General features: G+C 49.8%; 2 protein-coding genes across 8 annotated transcripts in view; one reads left to right on the forward strand and one right to left on the reverse strand.

Moving 5' to 3' along the window:
- Positions 1-217: 217 nt before the first annotated feature.
- On the reverse strand, positions 218-6,971 carry LOC139249449 (zinc finger protein 664-like). 2 transcript variants are annotated; one of them, XM_070872425.1, is made up of 2 exons: positions 6,876-6,971; positions 218-5,718 (listed from the first exon to the last, which is right to left on the reverse strand). In XM_070872425.1, exon 2 carries the CDS (start codon positions 5,352-5,354, stop codon positions 4,896-4,898), a length of 459 nt encoding a protein of 152 aa, XP_070728526.1. In that variant the 5' UTR covers positions 5,355-5,718; positions 6,876-6,971; the 3' UTR covers positions 218-4,895. The 2 variants fall into 2 exon arrangements, with proteins under 2 accessions (XP_070728526.1, XP_070728525.1); XM_070872424.1 differs by having other exon boundaries at positions 6,740-6,971.
- A 185-nt stretch (positions 6,972-7,156) lies between these two features.
- Positions 7,157-16,866, forward strand: part of LOC139249442 (zinc finger protein ZFP2-like) — a 46,178-nt gene continuing 36,468 nt past the window's right edge. The window contains exons 1-2 of one of the 6 annotated variants that reach the window (XM_070872406.1): positions 7,157-7,331; positions 15,143-15,308. The gene's annotated coding sequence lies outside the window, so the exon portion shown is untranslated. The other 5 variants (XM_070872403.1, XM_070872407.1, XM_070872404.1 and 2 more) reach the window with 5 other exon arrangements.

The raw sequence follows: 16,866 nt of genomic DNA on the forward strand, positions 1-16,866 counted from the left end.
CAGCGTGGCTTGATGTTTATTAAGCATTGTGATCAATGGTGCTGGTGACCTGCGATAGTTTTGCTTTCTTTTTTAACAAACTTTTTTTGTCTTCACAGGAACAGTCGAATCAATCGAAGAACATCATCGACTCTGAATTTTCTACATTGCGCAATATTTTGGATGAAAATAAACAGAATTTGGTCAAAGAACTGAATGAGGAAAAAGATGATATTTTATTCAGAATGGAGAAAAATCTGAGAACCCCCGAGACAATTCATGATAAGCTTTCCTTGTTGTAGATAAATAACCTGAACTTGGGGATAGAAAGTACAATTCTGAAGTTTGCAGATGATACTAAGCTTGGCAACGTAGTGAATAGTGAGCAGGATAGAAGCAGACTTCAGGAGTACATAGACTGGAGAAATGGGCAGACACATGGCAGGTACAGTTTAACGTGGCTGAGTGTGAGGTGATGCACTTTGGGAAGAACAACATGGAGAGGTAGTATAATCTAAATGGTGCTATTTTGTGGGTTGCACAAGAACAGAATGAACTGGGGTAAATGTTCACAAATCTTTGAAGGTGGCAGGGCAAGTTGATAAGACAGTGAAGAAAGCTTGTGGGATACTTGGCTTTATAAACAGGGGCATTGAATTCAATACAAGGAAGTCATGCTGAACCTTTACAAATCACTGGTTAGGCCTCAGCTGGAGTATTGTGTAGAATTCTAGGAATCACACTTGAAGAATGTCAAGATCTTGGAGAGAGTAAGAAGGAGGTTTATTAGGATGAGAGTAGGAATGAGGGACTTCAGTAAAGTGGAGAGATAGCAGAAGCTGGGATTGTTCTCCTTGGAGCAGCAAAGGTCAAGGGGACACCTAACGGAGGTATTCAAAATTCTGAGGGGGTTTGATTGAGCAAACGGGAGAAACCTTTCTTCTGGCAACCGGATCGGGAGCCAGAGGTCACAGATCTAAAATAATTGGCAAGAGAATTAGAGGGGAAATGTGGAGATATGTTTTCAGATTTGGAACCTGAAAGGGCGGTGGAAGCAGATTCCATCGGGACGTTCAAAGGGCAATGGGACATGTAGCTGGAGAGAACTAATTTGCAGGGTTATGGGGAAAGGATTGGGTGTGGGAATAAATTGGACACCTCTTTCACAGGATCAACAGCTTTAATCTCCTCGGTGTCTTTGACATCCAGGCCCACATCATATCCCTGCTGTCCACTCTGCTGTGCCTGAATACTTTTTTAAAAATTCATTCACGGGTTTGTGGCAATCTGGAACACTCTCCCTTAAGAGACTGAATGCAAGGATCAAACAATTCACCATTTTCCAGACTGAGATGGGTATATTTGTGTTGGTTAAGGGCATCAAGGGATATGGAGCAGAAGTGGGTAAATGCAGTTGAGGTACAGATCTAACTGAATGGTGGAACAGGCTCCTCCTGTCCCTGTGCACCATCCTCTGCAGTCAGCCATATTTATAATATTCCCACAACACTGGAGTTCCCGAGTGCTGCAGTAACCTCGTGTTTTGGAATTGCTGATTCCGAATGCATTCAGCATTCACGTCTATACAGCTTACTGTCGATGTTCCATCTTTTGGCCCCAAGTTTACCCTTGTTAATGTTACCTGGTTCTTGTATATCACCCACCTGCTGTCTAGATTCCACTCTGTAATCAATATCATGTGGATCACCTTTCCTCCTGGCCACCTCCCTCCTCCAATGTAAATGCTTCTTACAGCTACTTCCAATGTTCCTGACCAATTCCATTGTTTTTATTTGGTCATCTCTCTCCCATTTATTGTCACAAGAACACCACCATTTACTTTTCAAAGTCCCAGTATTATTTTAGCCACAAGTTGACTGACAGTTATTCATATTTGCGACTTGTTTTACAAACATCTTTTTCACCCAGAACAGGAAGTATAACACAGGGAATTGCCTTGATTTTCTCGGCCATCCTTGCATGGGAGGGTTCAGAGCTCTTACAGGATTTGTTACATTGTCATTTAGCCCCTCCTGCTGCTCCAGTACCTTTTGTCATTTATCTTCAATGTGCACAGACCCTATCCCTGGGTAACCAACTCATCATCATTACCACACTCATCACCACCCACCTCACTGCAGCTCACCAACTGCAGCTTTGTCCTAACCGTGTTCTCAGGCTTCTGAACTACTTCTTCCTCTATGATTTGGTCTTCTGCATTCGGAGTTAGTCATTGATCTAATTGACTGGTTCAACAGTCTCAAGGGTCTGAATGGCCGACTCCTGTTCCTATATCAGCACATTGTTCTGCCTTTCTCAGTGTCTTTACAAGTGTTCTTCCTGCTTTCAGTGCATCCTCCATTATATTATGTGCTCTGTTTCCTCCAGCACTTATTTCTGTTTCTTGCTGACCCTGTACCTGTTGCAAAAATCCCCGTCACAGCTCGCCAGTGACTCGCCCTCAATATTGAGTACCAGCCTATCCACTTCACTAAAGTCTGACTCAATTAGTCCAATACTATCCACTCTGCGGCAGGGAATTCCACAGATTAACAACTCTCTGAGTGAAGTTTCTCCTCATCTCAGACCGAAATGGCCTACTCTCTATCCGAAGACTGTGTCCCCTGGTTCTGGACTTCACCAAAATCGAGAACATTCTTCCCGCATCTAACCTGTCCCGTCAGAATCTTATACGTTTCTATGAGATCCCCTCTCATCCTTCTAAACTCCAGTGTATAAAGGCTCAGTTGATCCAGTCTCTCCTCATATGTCAGTCCAGCCATCCCTGGAATTAGTCTGGTGAACCTTCGCTGCACTCCCTCAATAGCAAGAATGTCCTTCCTCAGATTAGGAGACCAAAACTGAACACAATATTCCAGGTGAGGCCTCACCAAGGCTCTGTACAATTGCAGTAAGACCTCCCTGCTCCTATACTCAAATCCGATAGCTATGAAGGCTCACACACCATTTGCCGCTTTCACCGCCTGCTGTACCTGCATGCCAACTTTCAATGACTGATGAACCATGACACCCAGGTCTCGTTGCACCTCCCCTTTTCCTAATCTGCCACCATTCAGATAATATTCTGCCTTTGTGTTTTTGCCACCAAAGTGGATAACCTTACATTTATCCACATTATACTGCATCTGCCATGCATTTGCCCACTCACCTAACCTGTCCAAGTCACCCTGCAGCCTCTTAGCATCCTCCACACAGCTACCCAGTTTAGTGTCATCTGCAAACTTGGAGATATTACACTCAATTCTTTCATCCAAATCACTGATGTATACTGTAAAGAGCTTAGGTCCCAGCACTGAGCCCTGTGGCACTCCGCTAGTCACTGCCTCACATTCCGAAAAGGACCAGTTTATCCCTACTCTCTGGTTCCCGTCTGCCAACCAATTCACTATTCACGTCAGTACGTTACCCCCAATACCATGTGCTTTGATTTTGCACACCAATCTCTTATGCGAGACCTTGTCAAAGGCCTTTTGAAAGTCCAAATACACCACATCCACTGGTTCTCCCTTGTCCACTCCACTAGTTACATCCTCAAAAAATTCCAGAAGATTTGTCAAGCATGATTTCCTTTTCATAAATCCATGCTGACTTGGACCGATCCTGTCACTGCTTTCCAAATGCACTGCTATTTCATCCTTAGTAATTGATTCCAACATTTTCCCCACTACTGATGTCAGACTAACCCGTCTATAATTGCCTGTTTTCTCTCTCCCTCCTTTTTAAAAAAGTGGTGTTACATTAGCTACCCTCCAGTCCATAGGAACTGATCCAGAGGCGATAGACTGTTGGAAAATGATCACCAATGCATCCGCTATTTCTGGGGCCACTTACTTAAGTACTCTGGGATGCAGACAATCAGGCCCCGGGGATTTATCAGCCTTCAATCCCATCAATTTCCCAAACACAATTTCCCACCTAATTAGGATAGCCTTCAATTCCTCCTTCTCACGAGACCCTCGGTCCCCTAGTACATCCGGAAGGTTATTTGTGTCTTCCTTCGTGAAGACAGAACCAAAGTATTTGTTCAATTGGTCTGCCATTTCTTTGTTCCCCATTATAAATTCACCTCAGTCCGACTGCAAGGGACCTACGTTTGTCTTCACTAATCTTTTTCTCTTCACATATCTATAGAAGCTTTTGCAGTCAGTTTTTATGTTCCAAGCAAGCTTTCTCTCGTACTCTATTTTCCCCCCTCCTAATTAAACCCTTTGTCCTCCTCTGTTGAATTCTAAATTTCTCCCAGTCCTCTGGTTTGCTGCTTTTTCTGGCCAATTTATATGTCTCTTCCTTGGATCTAACGCTATCCTTAATTTCCCTTGTTAGCCACGGTTGAGCCACCTTCCCTGTTTTATTTTTACTCTAGGCAGAGATGTACTGGCAGAGGATACTTAAAGGGTTGACAGTGGTTAAGCAATGGCAAACATTTAAAGATCACATGGATGAACTTCAGCAATTGTACATCCCTGTCTGGAGTAAAAATAATCCAGAGAGGGGACATTATGTGCAATGTCTGACCCTGAGCTGCCCACATTCCTCCTGCTCTAGGGGGCAGTCACGCACCCCTCAGTCGGAGTTAATTGGAGGGACAGCGTCATCTACTGGACACCGGCGGTATTTCAATGCACATCATGTCCAGCTCTATCCCAGAGAAATCCAAAACCAACCTGCAGATTCAATGGTTTTCTCAATGATTCAACAAAGTTCAGCTCAATTTGTTGCAGCTTTCAGTATTTGAAGAAATGCCTTTAAACAGTGAAGTATGGATGCAAACACAATCAACGTTATTTTTATCTGACCCTTTTCCCATTGATTAATTGGTCCAATATCCAAAATATTAAACTCCAGCCCAGTTATAGGGGGAATCAATATCAGCAGAAAGAAACTGTCAGAATGATTCAGTCTGGGGTAACAGCAGAATCCAAACCCTGCAGTAACTTTTGAACTCGCTGGTGTAGCAGCAGGTGGGATGACTGAGTGAATCGCTTCCCACACTCAGAGCAGGTGAATGGCCTCTCCCCAGTATGAACTCGCTGGTGTCTCAGCAGGTCGGATACGATAGTGAATCCCTTCCCACACACGGAGCAGGTGAACAGGTGCTCCCCACTGTGAACATACTGGTGTTTCAGCAGGGTGGATGACTGAGTGAATCTCTTCCCACACTCAGAGCAGGTGAACGGCCTCTCCCCAGTGTGAACTCGCTGGTGTCTCACCAAGCTGGATGACTGAGTGAATCCCCTCCCACACATGGAGCAGATGAAAGGTCTCTCCCCGGTGTGACTGCGGCGATGAATTTCCAGCTCAGATGGATAATTGAATCCCTTCCCACAGTCCCCACATTTCCACGGATTCTCCATGGTGCTGGTGTCCTTGTGTCTCTCCAGGTTGAACAATCAGTTGAAGCCTCGTCCACACACAGAACACGTGTACGGTTTCTCCCCACTATGAATGGTGCAATGTTTTTTCAGGCTGTATAACTGGTTAAAGCTCTTTCCACAGGCAGTGCACTGGAACACTCTCACTCGGGTGTGTGCGTCTCGATGCTTTTCCAGTCACACTGATATTTGAAATCTTTTCCCACAGACAGAACAGACAAACATTTCTCCTTCCACATGCAAAAGCCGATGATATTTAGGTCCTGTTGAATCGAGTGACTCTCTCAGATCTTGATGTGATGTTTGTTTTAATTTTCAGGTCTGCAAATCTACCCGTTCTCATACCCTGCAAAAGGAGTTTACAAAAATCATTACTGCAAGTACTGATTCTATGGAGCATTCTTTCCTCTCTCGTTCCTCCAAAGCTGTAAATCCCCATCACATAAATCCCTGTCCTGAAATCTGGCTGGGTTCAGTTCTACACTCACTGGTTCCCTCCCACTCATCTCCTGGAGGTGCTGACTCTGGCTGAGTTCAGTTCTACACTCACTGGTTCCCCTCACTCTCTTCTCCTGAAGGTGCTGACTCTGTCTGGGTTCAGTTCTACACTCACTGGTTCCCCTCCCCTGAAGGTGCTGACTCTGGCTGGGTTCAGTTCTACACTCACTGGTTCCCTCCCACTCATCTCCTGGAGGTGCTGACTCTGGCTGGGTTCAGTTCTACACTCACTGGTTCCCCTCACTCTCCTCCCCTGGAGGTGCTGACTCTGGCTGGGTTCAGTTCTACACTCACTGGTTCCCTCCCACTCATCTCCTGGAGGTGCTGACTCTGGCTGGGTTCAGTTCTACACTCACTGGTTCCCCTCCCTCTCCTCCCCTGGAGGTGCTGACTCTGGCAGGGTTCAGTTCTACACTCACTGGTTCCCTCCCACTCATCTCCTGGAGGTGCTGACTCTGGCTGGGTTCAGTTCTACACTCACTGGTTCCCCTCCCTCTCCTCCCCTGGAGGTGCTGACTCTGGCTGGGTTCAGTTCTACACTCACTGGTTCCCCTCACTCTCTTCTCCTGAAGGTGCTGACTCTGTCTGGGTTCAGTTCTACACTCACTGGTTCCCCTCCCCTGAAGGTGCTGACTCTGGCTGGGTTCAGTTCTACACTCACTGGTTGCCTCCCACTCATCTCCTGAAGGTGCTGACTCTGGCTGGGTTCAGTTCTACACTCACTGGTTCCCCTCCCTCTCCTCCCCTGAAGGTGCTGACTCTGGCTGGGTTCACTGGGACCCTGAAGCCCCGCCCACACATTGTTCTGTCACAAAGATGGCCACGCATGCGCTCTACTGCTCGATGAAGCACGATGCTGGCGCACTAACCTCTAGGTATGCTTTACAAAGATGGCGACCGTCAGCCTGGGCCTGTTACCGCGAAAACGCCCGGGAGTTGCAAACTCAAGACCTGTTGTTCCTTAGTCCGGGTTAACGACCTACACCAGGTGTTTATGAAGCCCACCTGTCGAGTACGTTACTCCCCTGCGCCCCGCAGATTCACGTTGAATTCCAAACTGTGTGTCCGGCCTCCGCCCGCTCACAGCCCGCGTCCGCTCTGAACAATGACACACTGCGCATGCTCCACATACAGCCCACGCCTGCGCACTGGGCTCCCCCAGGGCAATGACGTTGTGATGTCACAGAAATGCGGCGGGAGGGCCCCAGTGCGCGATTTTTAAAATATATAAAACAACCTGGCATTTGTTTGTTTTATAATAAAATGATAAAGCGGAGAATCATATCATAAAAATAAACAGACTGCTGCGAACCTTTCATGAATTAATCGCTGTTTTTAAAGTTCTCTCCCCAGTTGCCAGGGGAAACACATAAGGGCAGCCAGCCGCTGACCGGAAGTGACGCACGGACGCCGGAAGTGGATTTGCCAAGAGCGACGGCGAGTCTGGGCCGCGCGGACCAGGTCGGAGCGAAGGCCCCGGGGACCGCGAGCGGGAGAGAGGCGGTTCTGTGGGTCCCGCTGGTGGTGGGCGGGGCCACAGTTTGATGACCGAAATGCAACAACCCCTTGTTGTTAATACCACCCCCTTCAGTTCCCGCCCCCCCGCTGCCCAGTATAGCATGGAGCTGACCGACCTGGGGAGGCCTCACACATTCACCCCTGGGCTGTGCTGGGTTAAGGGCAGAAGGCTGCAATTAGCAGAGACCGGTTGGGCCGAATGGCCTGTTTCTGTGAAATGTTACAGGAGGGCGGGTAAATGGAGCTGAGGGCGCGCTCTGATTGCGGGATCATTCTATTGCTGGCGTTCCAGAACATTAAAAAGTGGGACATATCGAGGCCGCGGGCTACAGGAGGAACCGGAGGTCGCGTCCCACTCCTGCCTTCGCCCGGCAGGAAGGTCACCACCCTGACCCCAACCCCTGCCCCCAGCCCAACAAGACAGCAACGCAGGTACTGGTGGAGGGGAAGGTGGGATACACGTGGGACCTGTCCACACAGCGCTCGCAGGGAAGGCCCAGCCCCCATCCCTGGCCCTGTCTGAGTTAACCTGATCTCGACCGGTGTGCAGGAATAGAGACATGATTGGAGCTTGATGTCCCGGGGCTGGGCTGGGGGTGGTGGGGTTTGCAAATCAACCGGAATCACTGCTCCTACTCGCTGTCCAATGGCCCAAGAGTTCAAGAGCAGGGAGGTTATGCTTGAACTGTACAAAACACTTGTTAGGCCACAGCTAGAATACTGCGATCAGTTCTGGTCACCACATTACAGGAAAGATGTGATTGCACTAGAGAGAGGGTACGGAGGGGATTTATGAGGATGTTGCCTGGACTAGAGAATTTTAACTATGAGGAGCGGTTGGATAGGCTGGGTTTGTTTTCTTTGGAACAGAGGAGGCTGAGGGGAAACTTTTCTGAGGTGTCTAAAATTAAGAGGGGCCTAGATAGAGTGAATAGGATGGACCTATTTCCCTCAGAAGAGGGTCAACAACCATTCGGCATAGATTTAAAGTAATTGGTAGGAGGGTTAGAGGGGATTTGAGGGGAAATTTCTTCACCCAGAGGGTTGTGGGGGTCTGGAACTCACTGCCTGAAAAGGTGATCGAGGCAGAAACCCTCACCACATTTAAAAAGTACTTGGATGTGCACTTGAAGTGCCGTAACCTACAGGGCTACGGACCAAGGGCTGAAAAACGGGATTTAGCTGGATAGCTCTTTGTCGGCTGGCGTGGACACGATGGGCCGAAATGAATTACTTTGGTGTTGTAAATTTCTATGATTATATGACCCTTGTGAGGGGGTAAGCATGTATGGAGCATGTGCGTAGAGCCTGTGCGCGGGAGAGGCAATGTTTAGGATTGGTTGTGAAGCCCCTCACGGGCGAATAGCTCATCAACAAAACCCTTACATCCCACTGTGGGGGTCATTGCCTCAAAAAGGAGGAGATCTTGGGACATTATTGGAGAATACTAGGGTTAGTTGAAGGAAGACATTTATTGCTGACTCCTCTGTGACACCAGTCTCTGTCCGATCTTTTACAAATGTCAGGCTAGATGTCACTCCCGTGTCCTTGGGCCCAGCCCGGGCTCACAGCCAGCAGAGGGTTCCCCCAATATCTGGGGCGAGTTCACCTCAGTCACCAAGTAAGTAAATAACCACACACTCCCCAGGGACCTACTGTAAATATCGACACATTCCACAAGGACTCCATGGAAATACTGACACACTCCCGGGACCCCCTGTGATACTTACACACTCCCCGGGGACACCCTGTAAACACAGACACTCCTGTGGACGCCCTGTAAATACAGACACATTCCTGGGGCCCCCTGTAAATACTGACACGCTCCAGGGGACTACCTTTAAATACCGATACACTTCTGGATACCCCCTGAAAACACTGACACACTCCCGGGGACCTTCTATAAATACAGACACACACCTGGGGACCCCTTGTAAACACCGACACACCCGCAGGGACCCCGCTGTAAACACTGATACACTCCCGGGAACTCCCATTAATACCGACATACTCCTGGGGATCCCCCGTAAATACAGAGACCCCCTGTACATGCTGACACACTCCCGGGGACCCCCTGTCAGTACTGACACACTCCCCGATGATGCCTTGTAAACACTGACACTCCTGGAGACCAACTGTAAATACAGATACACTCCTGGGGACCCCCTGTAAACACTGACACAATCCCAGTCACCCCGTGTAAATACAGACACACTCCTGGGAACCCGCTGTAAACACTGACACATTCCCGGGGATTCCCTGTAAAAATCGACACACACCCAGGGACCCCCTCTAAATACTGACACTCACCCGGGGACCCCCTGTCAATACAGACATCCCCATACATGCTGACACACTCCCGCCGACCCCCTGTAAATACTGATACACTCCTGGGAACTCTCGGTAAATACTGACAACTCCCAGGGACCGCCTGTAAACACCGACACATTAGCGGGGGTCCCTGTAAATACTGACACACCCCTGGGGACCCCCTGTCAACACTGAGACACTGCCGGTGACTCCCTGTAAACACTGACACACACCCCCGGAGACCCCCTGTGAACACTGACACACGCCAGGGGACACCCTGTAAACACTGACACAGTCCTGGCAGCTACCTGTAAATACCGACACACTATCGGGGGTCCTTGTAAATACGGGCACACCCCCGGGGACACCCTGTAAATACAAACTCCAGAGGACACCCTTTAAATACAGACACACTCCTGGCGACACCCCCTGTACATACTGACACACACCCGGGGATGCCCTGTAAAAAGTGACACACTCCCTGGGACACCCCCTATAGATACTGACACATACCGCGGGGACCCACTGTAAACACTGACACACTCACAGGGACCCACTGTAAATATAGACACATTCCTGGTAATCCTCTGTAAATACTGACACACTCCCTGAGACACCCCCTATAGATACTGACACATACCCTGGGGATCCCTTGTAAATACCGACACAGTCCTGGGACATCCCCTGTACACACTGACATATTCCCCGGGGACTCACTGTAAATACTGACACACACCAGGGGATCCCCTGTTAATACAGATAAACTCCCGGGGATCCCCTGTAAATACTGACACACTCCTTGGGGATCCCCAGTAAATACAGACACAGTCCTGGGGACACCCCCTGTACATACTGAATATTCCCTGGGGATCCACTGCAAATACGGGCACACTCCTGTGGACCCCCTGTTATTACTGACACACCCCTGGGTACCCGCTGTAAACACTGACACACTACCGAGAACTCCCAGTAAAAACCGACACACTCCCGGGGACCCCCTGTAAATACAGACAAACTCCCGGGGATCCCCTGTAAATACAGATACCCCTGAACATGCTGACACACTCCCGGAGACCCCTGTAAAACCTGACACACTCCAAGCGACCTCCTGTAAACACCAACACACTGTCGGGGGTCCCTGTAAATACTGACACACTCCCGGGTACCCCCTGTAAACACGGACGCGCTCCCGGGGACCCCCTGTAAATACAGACACCCCCGTACATGCTGACACACTCCCTGGGACAACCCCTGTAGATACTGACACATTCCCTGGGGATCCGCTGTAAATACAGACACATTCCTGTGGACTCCCCTTGTATATACTGACATATTCCCCAGGGATCCGCTGTAAATACTTCCACACTCTCAGGGACCCCTGTAAACACTGCCAGATTCACAGCGATCCCTTGTAAATACTGACACCCCCGTACATGCTGACACACTCCCGGGGACCCCCTGTAAACACTGAGACACTCCCGGGGACCCCTGTAAATACTGACACACACCCGGGGACCCCCTGTAAATACTGACACCCCCGTACATGCTGACACACTCCCGGGGACCCCTTGTAAACACTGAGACACTCCCGGGGACCCCTGTAAAAATTGACACACTCTCGGGAATTCGCGGTAAATACTGACAACCCCCAGGGCTCCCCCTGTAAACACCGATACACTAGCGGGGGTCCCTGTAAATACTGACACACACCTGGGGATCCTCTGTCAACACTGAGACACTCCCGGGGACCTCCTGTAGATACTGACACACTCCCTGGGACAACCCCTGTAGATACTGACACATTCCCTGTAAATACAGACACAATCCTGGGGACACCTCCTGTACATTCTGACATATTCCCTGGGGACCCCTTGTAAATATTGAGATACTCCCGGGGACCCCCTGTAAACACTGACACACTCCCGGCGACCCTCTGGAAATACAGACACACTCCTACGTACCCGCTGTAAACACTGACACATTCCCGGGGACACCCTGTAAAAATCGACACACACCCAGGGAACCCCTCTAAATACTGACACACACCCTGGGACACCCTGCAAACTTGTTGATGGTGGCGCAGCCCGCAGACTTGTTCATGGTCATAGAAGCGTTTGAAAATGATAAATCACCTGTCACGGCCGCCAGATTAGGACTTGGACCAGCCAAGAATCTCTGCTGTCCCCAGTAAAAAAACTGTATACTGCATGGGAGCTGGGCCAGCATCCCCATTGAAATGCAAGAGCCAATCAAGCCATTCCAGCGGCGAAAGGACGAGCTGTCCATTCAGGCAGACTGCCTGTTGTGGGGTAACCGCGTAGCGCTATCAAAAAAGAGCAGGGAGACGTTCATCTCGGATCTCCACAGCACACACCCAGGTATAGTAATGAATACCCCTGTATATTGAGTTCCCAGCCTTGGTCACCCTGGAGCCATGTCTCCGTGATGCCAATTACATCATATCCGAGTGTAACGTAGCCAAGTTTGCTGACGATGCAAAGATGGGATAAAAAGCAATGTGTGAGGAAGACACAATAAACCTGCAAAATGGCATAGACAGGCTAAGTGAGTGGGCAAAAATTTGGCAGATGGAGTGTAATGTTGGAAGTGTGAGGTCATGCACTTTGGCAAATAAATCAAAGAGCAAGTTATTATTTAAATGGAGAAAAATTGCAAAGTGCTGCAGTACAGCAGGACCTGGGGGTATTTATGCATGAAACACAAAAGGTTAGTATGCAGGTACAGCAAGTGATCAGGAAGGCCAATGGTATCTTGGCCTTTATTGCAAAGGAGATGGAGTATAAAAGCATTGAAGTCTTGCTACAGTTGTACAGGGTATTGGTGAGGCCACACCTGGAATACTGCCTTGGTTTCCATATTTACGAAAGGATATAGTTGCTTTGGAGGCAGTTCAGAGAAGGTTCACTAGGTTGATTCCGGAGATGAGGGAGTTGACTTCTGAGGAAAGGTTCAATAGAATGGGCCTCTACTCATTGGAATTCAGAAGAATGAGAGGCGATCTTATCGAAACATATAAGATTATGAGGGGGCTTGACAAGGTGGATGCAGAGAGGATGTTTCTACTGATGGGGGAGACTAGAACTTGGGGGCATAATCTTAGAATAAGGGGCCGCCCATTTAAAACTGAGATGAGAAATTGCTTCTCTCAGAGGGTTGTAAATCTGTGGAATTCGCTGCCTCAGAGAACTGTGGAAGCTGGGACATTGAATAAACTTAAAGCAGAGGTGGACAGTTTCTTAACCGATAAGGGATTAAGGGGTTATGGGGAGCGGGCAGGAAAGTGGACCTGAGTCTATAATCAGATCAGCCATGATTGTATTAAATGGCGGAGCAGGCTCCAGGGGCTGTACGGCCTACTCCTGCTCCTATTTCTTGTGTTCTTATGTAAAAGGCCGATGATAATCAGCCCTTGACGAATCGACTGACTCTGGCAGATAGGGACGTGATCTTTGGGTTTGAGGTTCCCGTGTGCTAATCTTCTCCTAATATTCTTTAAAAGGAGTTTACAAAAGTCATCACTGTAAGTACAGGATAGAACTTCAGATCATTCTCTCCTTCTTGTTCCTGTCCCATGGGCCATGCAACGCCGATACACCTGGGTAATCTGGGCCTGTCACTGATGGTAAAACCCGCCAATGGTTTTCCTGGTGCCCTCCCTACCCCTGGTGCCAGGCTCGGTACTTGGCTATCCTGTGGGGTTTGTGCCCTCCTCTCCCTGCCCCCCCGGTGCCAGGCTCATAACTCGGCCATCCTGTGGGGCGGTGCCCTCCCCTGGTGCCAGGCTGTGTACACGGCCACCGGGGTCGGTGCCCTCCCCTGGTGCTAGGCTCGGTATACGTCCATCCTGTGGGGTCGGTGCCCTCCCCTGGTGCCAGGCTCAGTATACCCATCCTGTGGGGTCGGTGCCCTCCCCTGGTGCTAGGCTTGGTATACGCCCATCCTGTGGGGCGGTGCCCTCCCCTGGTGCCAGGCTCGGTATACCCATCCTGTGGGCTCAGTGCCCTCCCTGCCAGGCTACATGACGTCACAGAGATTGCGTTGCCAGGTTACTGATGTCACACACCTTGCGTTGCTGGGGTTTTGACGTCACACACCCCTTCTTGTCGTGTTGTTGACGTCACGCAGCGCGCTGCCGGATTGGTGACGTCACTGGCGCAGACTGAACGGCGGCGCGAATTCGAATCGCAGACACGTCACCCGGCGGGCCGCCTCCGACTGTGGGAGTGGGCGAGGTAAATGGCAGATACAGGGCCGCGATTGGTGGGCGGCCTGTCAATCAGGTCAATCAGCCAATTGCAGGGCGGACAACGCCTCCCCGAGCGCGCTGTGAGGCGGCACTACGCATGTCCGGGATCCCCGGAGTCCTGCCATTTATGAAGGTAAACAAGATGGCGGAAAGTGAGCGGAGCTGAGCGGCACAGGGGGGAGAGGGGGCCGAGGGAGAGTGTCCCGGGGGGGAGAGGGGGCCGAGGGAGAGTGTCCCGGGGGGAGAGGGGGCCGAGGGAGAGTGTCCCAGGGGGGAGATGAGACATGGAATGGGGGTGAAGGCGAGAGAGACGGACACGCGCACACAGACTGACACAGGCACATCCCCAGAATGACTGGGGAGGGAGGGGCGGGCGGTTCCTGCGAAAGCTGAGGGACTCCTGTCGTCGTCTCTCTCCCGCTCCCCTCGGCTCCTCGTCTGGGGCCCAGTGAGATCAGACAGTGTGTAACCCGGGGGCCCAGTGAGATCAGACAGTGTGTAACCCGGGGGCCCAGTGAGATCAGACAGTGTGTAACCCGGGGGCCCAGTGAGATCAGACAGTGTGTAACCCGGGGGCCCGGTGAGATCAGACAGTGTGTAACCCCGGGGGCCCAGTGAGATCAGACAGTGTGTAACACGGGGGCCCGGTGAGATCAGACAGTGTGTAACACGGGGGCCCAGTGAGATCAAACAGCGTGTAACACGGGGGCCCAGTGAGATCAGACAGCGTGTAACCCGGGGGCCCAGTGATATCAGACAGCGTGTAACCCGGGGGCCCAGTGAGATCAGACAGCGTGTAACCCGGGGGCCCAGTGAGATCAGACAGCGTGTAACCCGGGGGCCCAGTGAGATCAGACAGCGTGTAACCCGGGGGCCCAGTGAGATAAGACAGTGTGTAACCCGGGGGCCCAGTGAGATCAGACAGCGTGTAACCCGGGGGCCCAGTGAGATAAGACAATGTGTAACCCGGGGGCCCAGTGAGATCAGACAGTGTGTAACCCGGGGAGAATTCTGGTGATTTTCTGTAAGTCCAGATGGGCGGGACAGAGATCTGAGGAAAAGATAAAATCAAACAGAAATACTGGACATATACTTTTCTGAAACTTTGGAAAAACACTTTACATTACATTCCACTTCACAACATTAATCTTCTAATTTTCTGCCCTGTGATAATTAGATCTCCCGGTGAATGGCGGAGTGATTGAGAAAGTTCCACAGCTGGAAGGAAACAGGGATTGTGGACTGAGGAACAACAGCAGGTGAACCAGCACAGGATTGTGAGAGCACAAACCAGTGAGCCCCTTCCGATTGAAAGCGCTTCAATAGATCGACTGGGGAGAAAGGTAAGAGAAAGTGCCATTTACTCAGATATACACTGATCCTGTAGACAGTACACACAGATTACAAGGTAAGACAGGAAATGAGACCAGGAGAGACTAACCACCGAGTACAATTATCCAGCATGAGGCCGTGCAATGGGATGTGAAGTGAGATCAGTTTCTGTCTCTAAACACAGTCACAGTGAATCTTGTGTGTGTTTTAGAGTAAAGGGCTTTGATCTAAGAGGTGACTCCAGTTTGAGGCAGAGCCCAGCAGATGGACCGGTCTCTGTACATTAGGTGCGGCTGAACTCACACCGACACCATCAGATCTCAATGTTCAAATATTTCCCATCTGGTGAGAAAGCCAATGGAAAGATTGAACCGGAAGCACATCGTCAATTCACTGATCATGGTGCACAGACCCATCTGAAAGACCAGCACGGCCTATCACCCACAGAATTAATTATTCATTCATGAACATTTAGAATGATAAGAAAATATATTGATAACTATTTTATATTGATAACTACTAATATTGAAGCATTGATCACTCAAGATATGCAGTATTCTAATATACTGAAACACAGATATGGGGAGTTGCAATTTATTGATTGGCGTCGTACTTGACCCCGAGATGAGCTTCCGAACCCATATTCCCTCAATCACCAAGTCCGCTTACTTCCGCCTCCATAACATCGCCGGTCTCTGCCCCTTCCTCAGCTCATCTGCTCAAACCCTCATCCATGCCTCTGATCGGCCTCACACCTCGCACTCTCCGTAAACTTAAGCTTAAACTTAGGGGGCATAGTTTTAAGGTGGTTGGTGGAAGGTTTAGAGGGGATTTGACGGGGGACTTCCTTACGCAGAGGGTTGTGGGGATCTGGAACTCGCTGCCTGGAAGAGTGGTGGATACAGAAACCCTCACCACTTTTAAGAGATGGTTGGATGGGCACTTAAAGTGCCGTAACCTGCAGGGTTACAGACCTACAGCTGGTAATTGGGATTAGACTAGATCACCTCTTATTGGCTGGCGCAGATATAATGGTAAGTGCTGCAGGGAATCGAATATGGCCAGGGTGATCTGGACTAGTTTCGATCGCCTGGATGGGTAGGAGAGAAATGTTCCCAGATTTTTTTTCCCTAAATTGGCCTGGGTTTTTACCTGGTTTTTGCCTCTCCCAGGACATCACATGGTTAGGGTGGTGTGTAGAATGTTTCGGGGTGTCGCAGTTGTGTGCGGCGGGCTGGTTAGGCTGGGTGCTATTTACCTTTCCGCCATTGTTCATAGGTTTATATGTAACCTTCAGGGCTGCTGACCGAGGGCCGTGCGGCTCTTTGTCGGCCGGCGCGGACATGATGGTCCGAAATGGCCTCCTTCTGCGCTGTAAATTTCTGTTTCTAAAACACTCCTGCCTGTATCCTTATTCAAGAACACAAGAAGTAGCAGCAGGAGTTGCCCATACGGCCTCTCCCATCTACTCCGCCATTCAGTAAGATCTCTATTCGATAGAGAATTTTAAAGATTCACAACTCTCTGAGTGAAGAAATAGCTCCTCCTCATAGTCTTAAATGACCGATC

Source organism: Pristiophorus japonicus, unplaced genomic scaffold (genome assembly GCF_044704955.1).
Source record: "Pristiophorus japonicus isolate sPriJap1 unplaced genomic scaffold, sPriJap1.hap1 HAP1_SCAFFOLD_313, whole genome shotgun sequence".
NCBI lineage: Eukaryota > Metazoa > Chordata > Chondrichthyes > Pristiophoridae > Pristiophorus > Pristiophorus japonicus.